The sequence below is a fragment of the Mchenga conophoros genome, linkage group LG14 (genome assembly GCF_057382185.1).
Source record: "Mchenga conophoros isolate Kocher_MC1m ecotype Shallow Benthic linkage group LG14, M_conophoros_male_GT1.1, whole genome shotgun sequence".
In the NCBI taxonomy this organism is placed as follows: Eukaryota; Metazoa; Chordata; class Actinopteri; order Cichliformes; family Cichlidae; genus Mchenga; species Mchenga conophoros.
In genome coordinates this window covers 30,386,541-30,399,293 of record NC_140539.1, presented here as the reverse complement: position 1 = coordinate 30,399,293, position 12,753 = coordinate 30,386,541, and the positions used below count along the sequence as shown (strand labels likewise).

Here is a 12,753-nt window from a genome sequence, read left to right as displayed (position 1 = left end):
TGGAATGTTTATGTTGTGTGTCAGGGGAGAGGATTAGTCTGAAACGTTTACAATACAAAGACCCCAACTTTTCGATATTCAACAGATGTAGTACAAGAGATGTCCTGCAAAAGAGACAGGAGGGTCTTAAGATCAGTGGGAGGTGGCTTCTTTGCCTTTGGACTGCTGCATGCCAGCCAACTGTCCTCCACTCTGCAGATGACCCTCAGGCATGGCCCAGAATCTGTCAGGATCAACTGAGCCGCCTTCAACACATCTGACCAACCCCTACTAATCAGAGAGTCGGTGAAGCCAGCTGGCTGCACATGGTGACAGAGATTTCACAGCAGCATTGAGATCAATGCGATTCTGGGGTAAACTTGGCTGAAAAGAGTTATATGCTGTGGACCGAATTCAAGTAAACATCCCTTTGCTTCTGTTGTTAGTGGCTGTAAAAAGTAAACCCTGCCTCTGGAGAAAGGAATCTGTGTGTGGATATGAAGCCTGCAGCCAACCCTGTGCGGTCAGCACTGTGCAGTCAGCCAGGCCACTACACAGCAGGCCCTGAGGTTATCGCCTACTCAAGTGGAGCAGTGTGCCGTCCATTACCTCACTGTACTATCTGCACAACCAGGAAAAGGGAAATAGCTATTCATAGAGCCTCTCAGGGACTCGTACACAGCATGGGTAAAACAATCTACTCTGACAGATCACAGGGTATATCGACGATTATCATTTTGTGCCTGTCTGGAAGTGATTACTTGAAAAATTATAACCATTATAAATGATTCTCTTACTTAATATATAAAAATTAATAAAGGTATTCATTTCCATTTTAGTGGAACAGTGGTAAGAAGATTCAAATAATTAACTTAACCCTTTAAAGCACGCTCCGTTTTGCGTAACTATTTTTAAATCCTGGTAGCTCTGCAACCACGTAAGCCAGGGTAATAAGTTTTTTTTGCATATGAAACCGGAGGATTTGTACTTACATCTTATGCCATCAGCCTGTCCTAGGTCACAGTTTCCTTCCACATATAGCTTTGCAAAAACTGCATAAAAAGCACTTGCAGCAACAAAAACATAATATTCGCTTTGCCATCTGATCAGCTGTTTGTAACGCTTCAGCGCGAACTATCCCGTGTCTGCCATGACCTGCCCGAAACCGGAAGTGACATAATTTTGAGGAAATGTAGTTTGTTTTTTTTGTTTTTTTTTTTTACCATCAGGGCCTTATGAGCCTATACTGGTGTTTTTAAAAGTTATGTTTGACTTTATGACTTTCTGTGTCGTTTCTGGGATGCTTGGAACTAAAATTGCACTGCTCTAAATGGTTTATTTTGATGCATATGCTGGTTTTTTTGCAAATTTACATTATAATATTTATTTTTCGTTTTTCCTGCACTATATAAAAATTGGTGTATTTCAAAAATAAAACTATGAAGACACTTAAATTTCCTGTGGTGGGAAACTATTTTGTGCAACTTTTTTGTATTTACAGTTTTGAGGGACAGGCATCTTAAATTTCTCTAACTAGAAATATATATTAAAAAAACTAAAATGATTTTCAATTTTTTTATGGTTTATTGCACTTTTTTGCAATTTATGTAATTACTATGCACTTAATGCATACATATTATTAAAATTTGGGCTGTAATGGTTGTATTGATGTATATCAACTTAAAATGCTCCCAAAAATGGCTCTACAGCATGTAAAAATATAATATAAGCTCTGGCGGACTTGGTTCTATGGTAGGTCTTAAAGGGTTAAGAAAAAAAAATCAGTTCTGCTTCTTCTGTTCACTCACATTAAAGTAATCTCAGAAACACTTTTTACTTTTACTTTCCCCTGCTGAGTTCAGAGTCTTGTTTGCTCAGTGTTTTGCAAAGAAAAAAAAAGAAGAATGGCATTTGAAGATTTATATCATGGAAAAATAATCATAATGTTTGAAATACTTTTAGTTACAATCTTGAACAAATGGTCTTTATCACCTGGCTGTTCTCAAGCACAAAGGCATTTCATTATTTGTCGCTGACATCTCTAAAGCAAAGAAAACAATAACACAATAGGCAAAGAATTCTATCTTAAGCTTGTCTCAATGCACCAAGCAAACATGATTCATGGTAAATGGCTTTGGGTTAAGAGGCTGAGATAGAGAGATTGTGGGCTGTACTGTACATGTGGTTAATGATAAACCAAACAAACTGGGCTAGCTCTCCTAGCTGGCAAAACAGGACTTGTTGAAATGTGGATTACGTTAACAATCACTGGTGAGCACAGGAAACTGTCAAAGCCAGGGTCTTAGAATAACATCACAAAAAAATTCATGTTTTCAGCTTTTAAAGTGCTTTTAAAGCAAAAATGTTAGAGAGGGAGAACGAGGCAAAGTAAACACAATTAAACCCATGACTTCCTTCTTTGGAGTTTCATTGGAAATTAAAAGTCTGGCTAATCCCTCAACTTAACCTGAGTGAAAAATTCTATCTACTATATTGAACTCATAACAGTATCATTATGACAAGCATCTGTAATGACAACAAGGGGTAAAAAAGGGTTTAAAACTTTCCTAAACCCTCATAAGTCAGATATACGTCTCAAAGTTTATTTACTCGGGAGTTTAAATGTAGCCTCGAAAAGAAATCTCAGAGTTTCTGAACTTTTTCTTTTGCTTTTCTTTTTAATCTCCAGGGTTCCATCCTGGTTGCTCCAACAACATAATTACATGAACTGTGGAGAGGGGTGAGCGAGAGACACCAGCTAAGCGAGAAGGAGAGAGAGTGCTGGAGCACAGTGGCTTGTCATTATGCATCTGTTTGAACCTTATACAGCATAGACCTAAACTTGAGACTGAGCCAGTGGTGCTCTGGTCCTCGTGTTTCCCGCCAAGTATCTTGTTTTTCTACTTGAAGAATCCACCTCTGAAACAAACACAGCATATTGCCTACTACAAGGGAAAGTTATTTTTAGCACTCTGGCCTATGGAAACTTGTAAGTATACCAAACTTAAATGGTCTTCCACTTTTATTAAATTGTGCAGAATTGTAATTTTTATGTTAGAAGTTAGTTGGGAATATATATATGATACTGATTCTCTGCAGCTCTTTGTCATTATCCTTACTTCTAAAGGAAGACCTTGACTCTCAGCTCTAAATCAGAGCATAGACAATACACTATAAAAACTTATAGTCTGATCAGCAGGCCTCGAAATGTCTTGGATCTATTGCGTCTGCTTTACATTTCAGGTGACAGTTGGGATAGAAAATATTTAAAAAGCAATCAGAGTGGGGAAGTTTTGTTACATTTGTATATTCCAGATATTCCACTAATTCAGCTTAAACTACACAGCAATCCCTTGACTGACACCTCATACCCAGTACCACAACAGCAGCCCATGCCCAATGCAGCAATGGCTCACATTCATTCACACATGCTCACATTCAAGCGCACACACCATTCTTTCTTTCCCCATCTTGATTAGATTACAGTGAGTGAGGTTGGTGACAGCCTCTGGGCACGCTGGAGGAGCGGTTGATATCTGAGCTCCTCAGCCTTCACTCTCAGCCAGTCAAGAGCGCAACGAGATAATATATCTGAAGAGCTGACCTCACCAACAAAATCAGTCTTTTAAAGAATCATGGGAACAATTTTGTCAACACCAGTCACAACTCTTAGAAAACACTTAAGGTTTTAGAAAGACTTTTTTATTATTTGTCCTGCATTGCAAGCACACTGACAGCCAAATATTAGCCTTGTTAATGTGTCACAAAGGCCTCTTGTTGACCCTACAGATGCTTAATCCACTCTACATCAAAGCTCAACTGTCATAGCACAAGCAAAGCAGACAATAAAAAGACATCGCCGATTCTTCAATGAAATGAGTAGGAAGGCTCTTTATTAAAAGATGACTAAACACAGATGCAGCAATTGCATTCCTTTTGCTATAAAACCTCATATCTATCTCTTTGACAAAAAGCAGAGGTAGGATGAAAACAGAAAGGACATTGTTCCTATTGTAGCTCATGACCACCTACCAAGGGCCCTTTAGAGAAGCATTCACCCTGGAATGATCAGGCCACTCTCCCCCCCCAAGGCTCTGCAGGCCTACAGAGACGGCTGGGCCAAACACATCCTGCCCATCGCCCGAGAGATTATTCAACTCAATGAACACATTGAGCGCAGAAACACAGGAAGAAACTGGAGCCTGCTATTCAGCAACATCTGAACCCAAACTACTCTATTCACACCCCACACCAGAAAGTGGCGTGGGTGTGAAAGTGGGAAGACATGCTGCACTTACTGGCTACTTCCAGCGAGGCGTTGTGGCTCACTGCCTCTCCCAGGTAGTTGCGAGCAACACAGATGTAAGAACCTTCATCCGGTTTACTCCGCCGTCCGTGGACGATGCGCAGGAAGAAGAGAGAGCCACTGGGAAGAAGCATGCGCTGAGAACGGGGATTGTCCCTGTCCGTTTCCACCCGCTCTCCATCCTTGTACCACTCCACTGTTGGGGTTGGACGGCCCTCTGCTTTACAGTTGAGAGTTGCGGGCTCCCCTTTGGAAACAATCAGGTCAGAGGGGTGCTCCACAATCCGGGGTGGGGTGTCCTCTTGGCGCAGACGGGATCCTGAGAAGAAATTACAAAAGTGACGATTTACATCTGCGAGTCCTTATTTAAGCTATTTAAAGGAATGATAGGCTTGTTGTGGACTTTGTCTTATTTGATTGAAAAGTTTTAAAGGGTTAGTGCAATGTGGCTACAGTAGATGCATGTAAATTTTAGCAGCTGATGGTAGGCCACTTTAAAATACTTTTTTCAGTATAAATTTTAAACAGTTAAATTAATTCTACTTTACATATATAGCAATAATCAGTTCTTAAGTATTAAACATGCTGATTATTTTTAAATACAGACAAAATTTGATAGTAATAGATGTATTTAAGGTACTATTTGAGGTTGTGGTGATGAAAGAAGTAAAGAACACGTCTCCCCCCCCCCCCAATAGCAGCTCCTGTGGTAAAGGTTAACATTGCTGCACCTTTGTGAGTGTCATTTCACAGATTGAAGAGCAGAAAAGGCAACGAAGGGAAAGGTAAACAAAAATATGACACACCTTGAAGGTTAAAAAGGAAATTAAGAGATAAAAGATAAGATAAAGGTGCCATGTGTAGCTTCATGACAGAAAAGGAGCAACAGCAGAAATTGCACTTTTGAAGAAAGACAGATGAGCCACAGCAGAGCCAACAGCAGTGCCAGGGGGTTAACACCCCAGTGCTATCTCTGGTCATTAATATTGCTCTCTGACCAGTCAGCTGTAGCTATCAAACCTGCTTTACATGCAAATTAGCTTCCTGTTGTTAATTCCTGAAGGGCGGGACTGGATGGCTGTGAATGCATTGTGTGGCTACACACAAAAGTGTGTTGTGTGTGTGTCTGTGTTACCAAGAGAAAGAGCTCTTCCCCTCTCACCATATCTCCCAGCATAGGCCTTTGGAGCCCATTCAGCACCAATTAAAGAGAGTCGGGTATAATTGGAGGCGCAGGCCTGCAATTAATTTACCCAGCATCCCGTGAACTTGCCACACTACCTCATTTATGTGCCATACACCCACCCATGTTACCCAAGAGAACTGGTGCTGAGAAGGCATCTTCTTGTGGTCGCCACATATTTTTGGTAAAGTCAGCATAATTAGTGACAGCTTTGTGGAAAGATAAATCACTTCAAGGCAAATGTGTACTTTGGTCAATGAGATATAATTAATCCAGTATCCCAGTGAAGGACATCACGATCCCAAGTCTTTTGAAATATCCCAATAGTAATGATTTTGACAGGTAAGGGCTGTGCGGACTTTTTGAAAATTGCTTGATTGATGAAAGAGACACTGTTAAAGAAATGGAGTTTTTATCTCAGAGGGTTGAGGCTTCTTCTGCACCTCATCATTCTTACATGAACCCTACACAAACACTGAAATGTGGCGTCAGCTCCTCCATTGGGACCCTGTTTGATGTTCATATGATTCTGCACACTTTTTTTAAAATTATTAGTCACAAACTGCAGTGCTTGATTGCGGTGCTTGTGGGGAAAAATATCACAAAAGCAAACGAGTTGACTGTTTGCAGATTGCAAGGTTGCTGATTATTTTCTTCTCAGGTAATTTAAATTCAATGTTATTATTTTATTTAAAGCGCTTAATCTGGTGGAGGACAAAAAGAAAATCCTCCAATAACTTTTCCAAAAATGAAACACTTGGTGACACTTAACGTGAGCATTTGTTTAAAAACTGGAATTAAAATAATGATAATTAAATGAAATTCTGCGATTAAGATGGTAGCATATTAATGGTGCAGTGCAATAATTGTACACCACAGAGAACTGCAGTCAAAATGTACCCGTAATCAGTACTGTATCTGAAATTATTACACTAACGCCAGCAAAGCTGAAGTTTTATTATTTTGTGGCCACATGACACATAAGATAAAGTCACACACAGAAATCCCCACAATTCTGAAACTGTTTTGGTCCTGCACATCAGACGCTCCGTGGGTATAAAAAACACATTTGTAGATTAAAGCATTTCTGAGAGTCGAACAGAAACAGATGGAGAATTAGAGAGCGATATATCAAGCCTTTAGCAAGAATGAATTAGTCCTCTATCTGGCACTGAATAAAGTTTATAAAAAATACATATCTCTGCTTTCTGGCTATTGAAACCGTCTCAACCAGTACTAGGCTAATTAACCCCCATTTGTAACCTGCTCTCAAAACAGACCTTTTAAGTTAAAGTCCATATGCTAATAAAGACCCAGCCCTTTGGTCAGACAGCATGGAGCTGCACTAACTTTGCTAGCATACACAGGCTGATTACTACTGTAGCAACTGTACCACTACCACCCCTCAGCAGACAAGGCAGGCTAATATGTTTTATTAAAGAGGACTTTGAAGAGCTCAGCCGCTATCTGCTCTGCCCGTTCCCTTCCTGATTTAGATAGCTTCTCTCTAATTTGAAATGGTCTGAAGTTTGGGGCCTTATGGGGGAACCATTAACTATTTAGATGTAGCACACTGTGAAGAGAGCTGTGCAGCAGGCGGAACTGTGTTTGATCATTGACTGTTTACTGTAGATGATTATGGCCGATCTGCATGATGAACATGCAGACTGATGATACAATATGAAGTGGGCCACTGTGTCCTGTAACAGAGAAGCTGGTGAGAATAATTGTATTAATAAATATTCAGCAGTTGAACTACTGAAGTACACTAATAAGTGTTTTGTGTGCGTTTGCTGAGAGGGTGTGCGTTTTGAGCCGTGACTGGGTGCACGGGATGTATCAGTTACACAATGCTATCATCCCTTCCTCGTCACGACTGAATTCTTTCTAGGCATATTTTGCTTGTGTGTGCGTATGTAGGCTTTGCCGTGCTGATCCCCGCAGACACTTTGAGTGACCTCTGTTACTTCAGCTCCATTACCCCTCACCAGGGGAAAGAGAATTATCCTGTCAAGGAACAAACACTCCCGTGCTCCCTTCTACAGGTGCAAGCTTTTAGGAAATGGAAGCTCACTTCACTCCTTCGATGCAGCACACACAGACGACCAAATTTGAGACCGAAATAAGAGATGAACAGAGTGCGTACTTTCACCATTGCTTTCTCGCATTACTTTAAGTTGCACTCCCCTTTATTTCAAAGCGCTGCCCTTCCTTCTCCACTGCCGCTTTCAACCATCCTCCCCCCTGTTTTCTATCCCCCTCGTCACCCCCCACCCCCACCCCACCCCCCCTCTTTGCTTCCAGACAGAGAATGCAAGATGAGCTAATGCAATACACAGCTTCACCAAAGGGAAGCTGGGACTTCTACTGCAAGGATCTGATCGATTGGTGCCTGAGGCAAAATTCTACTTCTCCCTTAACCGTCTCACTTGCTAGAGAGCTTTGTGCATCTGTCTTCTCATTTACTCACATAGGGAGACTCACACTACACAGTGTTAAACTATGCTTGAGGGAGTCTTTGCTCACTGGAGGTAATTAAAAAACAACAACAATGGAGTCAGAGTTTTCTCACTCATGAAAGTAATCTTAGTAACAAACAACAATCCCAATAGCAAAAGCGAACACAATGAATTGGAAAGGCTCATGCCAAACCACATTGCCACAAGGGTGCAGACCTAGACATTGACCCATATACTGTACGCATGCAAGGATTCATGAAGACCTCCAGGCGTTTGCTCACTCTAAAACCCAGACTCTTCCCCCCACTCTAAACATGGATAGACATGGCATAAGAATGAGATTTATGATGGTTCTCATGAAGCAAATGGCCATTATATCACTAGGAATATTTATGTGTATTGAGATTATGGCTACTAGCTTCACATGGATTCATCTATATGTCTTGGGGCTAAACTTCATTTTCACCATGCAACATGAGATGATATACTCTGACTTTATATTCCAAAAGATAATCATGCTTCCTCAATCGGATTAAAGAAATATGCTAAAAAGAGACAGACTACTTCCAATGAAAACAACATAGTGAAACCTCAGGAGGGGACTATTTTTGCACTGGACTTGTAAAACTATCATGAGAGATGATATAATCAAATAAAGTCTCTTTAACTTTGCAGTGTAAGAATTTATTTGTTAATGTTTACTGCCAGTGTTAATCGCCCAGGTATCAACATGAAGAAGCAATAGAGTGCAACTGTACGGTAACAAGTTACAACTATTCCTAAGTCTGGGATGTGGCAATCAATCGAGCTAACTATTCTGACTTAAAATAGAGAAGAAGGCCCTCCATCGACCTTAACTCTCAGCAGCCTGAGGACAAGAAACCCCCCCAAAAAACACAAGGTTAGCTTTCGTAGAGACACGGGCCATTTCGTTAACACTTTTGCACTTTGAATTTAAAATGCAGTTGGAAGAAATCTAGAAAAGAGAAAAATAAATGAATAGGAAATAATAATAGAAATAAACAAAGAAAAAGAGACAGAATTAAAGAATTAAAAAATACTCTTTACTTCATAGCCTCAAGGATATACTTCTAATGCACTTGAAATAATTCAGTGTATATTTTTGGATTAAAACCATTGCTGACCAGATGAAAGTCCTCTGCTTTGCTAGTTATGTCCTTCAGCCTTTTTTAAATGTTTTTTTTTTTAAATTTCATGTCATTTTATTAATTTTTTGGCTCTTTATTCTGCTTCATAGTAGTTACCGTCTTTGCGCTGAAAAGCTCTATGATTGACTAAAACAGAACCTAGAGGAGGAACATGAATCCAGTTCCTTGTGAGACCAACTCAATACCAAAAATATTAAAATGTTAATATGATTTTTTTCTGTCCATTGACACCAGTCCATCAGTGGGGAAGACAACTGCATTTATTTTTATATATATATATATATATATATATATATATAATTTTTTTAACTAATCATGCACCACTGACTAAATCCCTATATGAAGGACTGAAGGAAAGAAGAAAGACAAGCTAAAAAGACGTAAAACAATTACCTAGCTTCAGCAATCAGTTCTGGTCCAGTGATTTCCCTAACTTCAAAAATGAATGTGCCTTTGTCCCTCACAGCTGTTTTCCATGGCTACTATCTTCACAGAGTGTGAGGAAGAGGAAGGGAGCCAGGCACCTGCCCTTTACCCCAGAGTACTCACGGGGGAGAAGGACAGTGAAGCAATTTAGATCCGTTGTCAGTCTGGTCCCCTGAGGTAGGGAGACAGGATAATGTGTCTACTTCCTTGACTGATAAAACTTCACAATGCCGGGTCATTTGACTGTCACAGAACAAAGGATCCCAGCGACAAATTTCATTTGATTATATGAGTGAAGTTGCTGCAAGTTTAATTTCCCCCATCAAAATGGGCAAGGTCACAGAATATCATAAAGAGAGGCAGTAAAATTGAAAGCTATTGCAGGAGCCTTAGCCGTATCATCACAAGCCATATCAGATGTCCAGCTGAGCAATGGTAAGAGATATGGAATATGGATCTGTGATAAGGAAGGCCAAGCACAGTAGGGCACTTTTTATCTACAGCCCCATTAATCTGTGATTAGGGGACTTAAGAGGGATTTATGGCAGAGATAAGAGCAAAGGGTGTGTCCCTCGGGGTAGCCAGGCGTACACAGGAGCCACGCCTGCTCGGGACAGGGCTGGCCAATAAATGACTTAACACAAAAGAAAAGGCACCCTTTTCTGATGAATTAGAGACGATAAGGGAGAGAGGGGCAGAGATAAGCGGGAGAGACGGACACAGAGAGAAAAGACGAGGTACTGTACTCCTGCTGATCAGATGACATTAACAGGAAAGTGAAACTGAATCTTTTACCGTTTCAGCCTCAGAATCCCACCCTGGAATGTGCTGCATGAATGACTTTGCCAGTTGCATCAGATCAGACCTGTTTTTAATGTTACACAAGGCTATCGCTTACACTCCTAAGAGGCAGGATTAGAGCCCTGTGTGTGAGTCTGTATGGAGCTCCAGAGGTTGGGTGATGGAGGGGGTTGATGGATATCTTTATGGCCTCTTTTCCTCCTCATCTCTTTGTCTCCATTTACCAAACACAACAGGGTATGGTTACCTCGCTTATACTACATCAGCACTTGAGAATAGTTATCAATTTCCAAAAAATGGTATCTCTGTCCAAATGCTTTTTTAACACAAGCAAACCAGAAGATTGTTATCTATGAGTTTATACACAACAGTACACTATTGGGTTGGCTGTATTTGTTGTTATAGAAACGAACACTCTCACAGATTACAATGCTCCCATTGATATTTGAGCAAAATATGGCTGTGGCAAACTGGCAATTTGCATACACATCACAACACCCCTTGATAAAAAACAAAACAACCCCCCTCCACCCTGCTTACTATTGTGCGTTTCAGCAGAGCCCACTACAATTTATCCAATCAATTCTTATAATTTTCATAATATGATAAACATAGAAGAAGAAAAAGTAAGCCCAATTACTTGTTATCTTCCACCATACTTGCTCCAATTTCCAACTTGTGCAAACACAACTTAACTATTAAGATCTGTCAGAGTCCCTTTATCACTGTTGTTGCCTTTGATCATCCTGTTGCTTGTTCTCACCTGCAATAAAATCGTGACAAATCAGCTGATGATACCATAAACAAGGCGTTCTACTTCCTTTACTCGGGGCCAAGGGTTACTAGCATAACTTCCAACGCTCTAGGATATTCACACTTATCGCTCATCAGGACAAGAGCCAGCAGAGGTCTCAAGGCCTGAAGCACCAGCCCGAGTTCCTGGCTGTGTCAGCTGGGAAACGCATCCTGGCGCATCCCTCTGCAATGCGAGCCAGGTTGAGAGTAAGACAGCATAGCAAAGTACTCCTTTGGGAGGCTGGAGCTCATCCTGCTCTGGGGCCCCCATCTGAATCTAAGACAATAGTAGCAGGATTTTAACTTCTGCACCAGGCTGTAGATACAAGGCACAGGAACAAGTATGATGAATGCAAAAATATTTGTTTCGTGTGTCTTTGAAAGAAAATGTGAGCACAAACGTATTTATAAATAATGTTACACACTGAGGTTTACCCCCACAGTTTAAACAATCCAACATAATTTCACATACACTGTCAGCAACATACCAAGCAGGAGTAAATGTGAAAAGATGTGGCAAGAGAAACACACACACTAAAAATAATGAATTTTCAACAGGCACCCATGGGACACAATTGTGAATGAATTGCAGTTCTTCCTGATACCAATCTGCTACAGTCAGTGTCATTAGACACAAACAAAAGCTGTCAAACTCTGCAGAAGGCCATCAGGGCAGATTTCATTCCTACAGGATAAGTATAATAGCTATTCTTTATTATATCAATTCACTGGGAAGAGGAGGAAATCTGCAGTGGAAAAGACTGGAATGCTTGTTAGGATGCAGCCTGTCAAATTGGCTCTGGAGACCGCAGGCAGATGGGATGAACAGAGCAGCGTGGATGCAAGTACAGAGTCCGTCTGTCTGCATGCATGTGTGTCAGTCTGTCTGGTATCTATCTATCAATCTATTCACAATGTGTGTGTTTGTGTGTCTTTGAGCAGACTTGCAGACTCCTCAAGTTGACCCTGTATATTCACAGTGATGACCTGAGAAGAAAACCTAGCTCAGACTTCTCATGAATGCCGGTGTCAAAGATGTCATTCCATCAGCAGTGCAGATACCCCAGGAAAAGAGTTGTAATTAATATGGAGTGCAGATGACAGGCTTGGACCTTCTATTAAGGAGCTTCATGCAGCACAGTCAAGGCTTCAAGTAAGAGTGGGGAGGGGATGGGGGGGATTACTGAAAAGAAGCACAAGGGAGCAAGACTGGGCAATTACTTCTTGTTTTTGTTTTCCAGCATTGCCGGTTTTTAATGAGGTTTGACCAGTGTGATCTCTGGGATACATCAAAGCTTTCTACAACAGCAGGATAGGAGAAGCAGAGGTAATTGAATACACTGGTACATTTATTTCCCAACAGGGGACAGTGAGTATCTCACTGCTGACTTACGCAAGCTGCTAGACTTGAAATCCTCAAGTGATTAATACAACTGTATTTCAGCAAAATTAAGTGTTTACTGTTTTTGAAAAAATAAAAAAAAGCATTCAAGCAAGAATTATGAGCATATTTCGATGGGAATGGCACAGTAGAGTAAATGTAAATAAAACAGTTTGCTTAATTTAATTTCAAAAAGTGCTGCCTGCTTAGTTTTGTGTCAGTAACAATATGATCAGGTGATTCTCTCCTCCCAA

General features: G+C 40.6%; 1 protein-coding gene across 5 annotated transcripts in view; it reads right to left on the bottom strand.

The window, feature by feature from the left end:
• The window catches only part of robo1 (roundabout, axon guidance receptor, homolog 1 (Drosophila)), a 222,750-nt gene that overhangs the window by 108,666 nt on the left and 101,331 nt on the right, over positions 1-12,753 (bottom strand). For all 5 annotated transcript variants that reach the window (XM_085243904.1, XM_085243902.1, XM_085243903.1 and 2 more), the window contains one exon: positions 4,278-4,604. In XM_085243904.1, the coding sequence (XP_085100030.1) occupies positions 4,278-4,604 (327 nt within the window). The remainder of the gene's footprint in view (positions 1-4,277; positions 4,605-12,753) is intronic.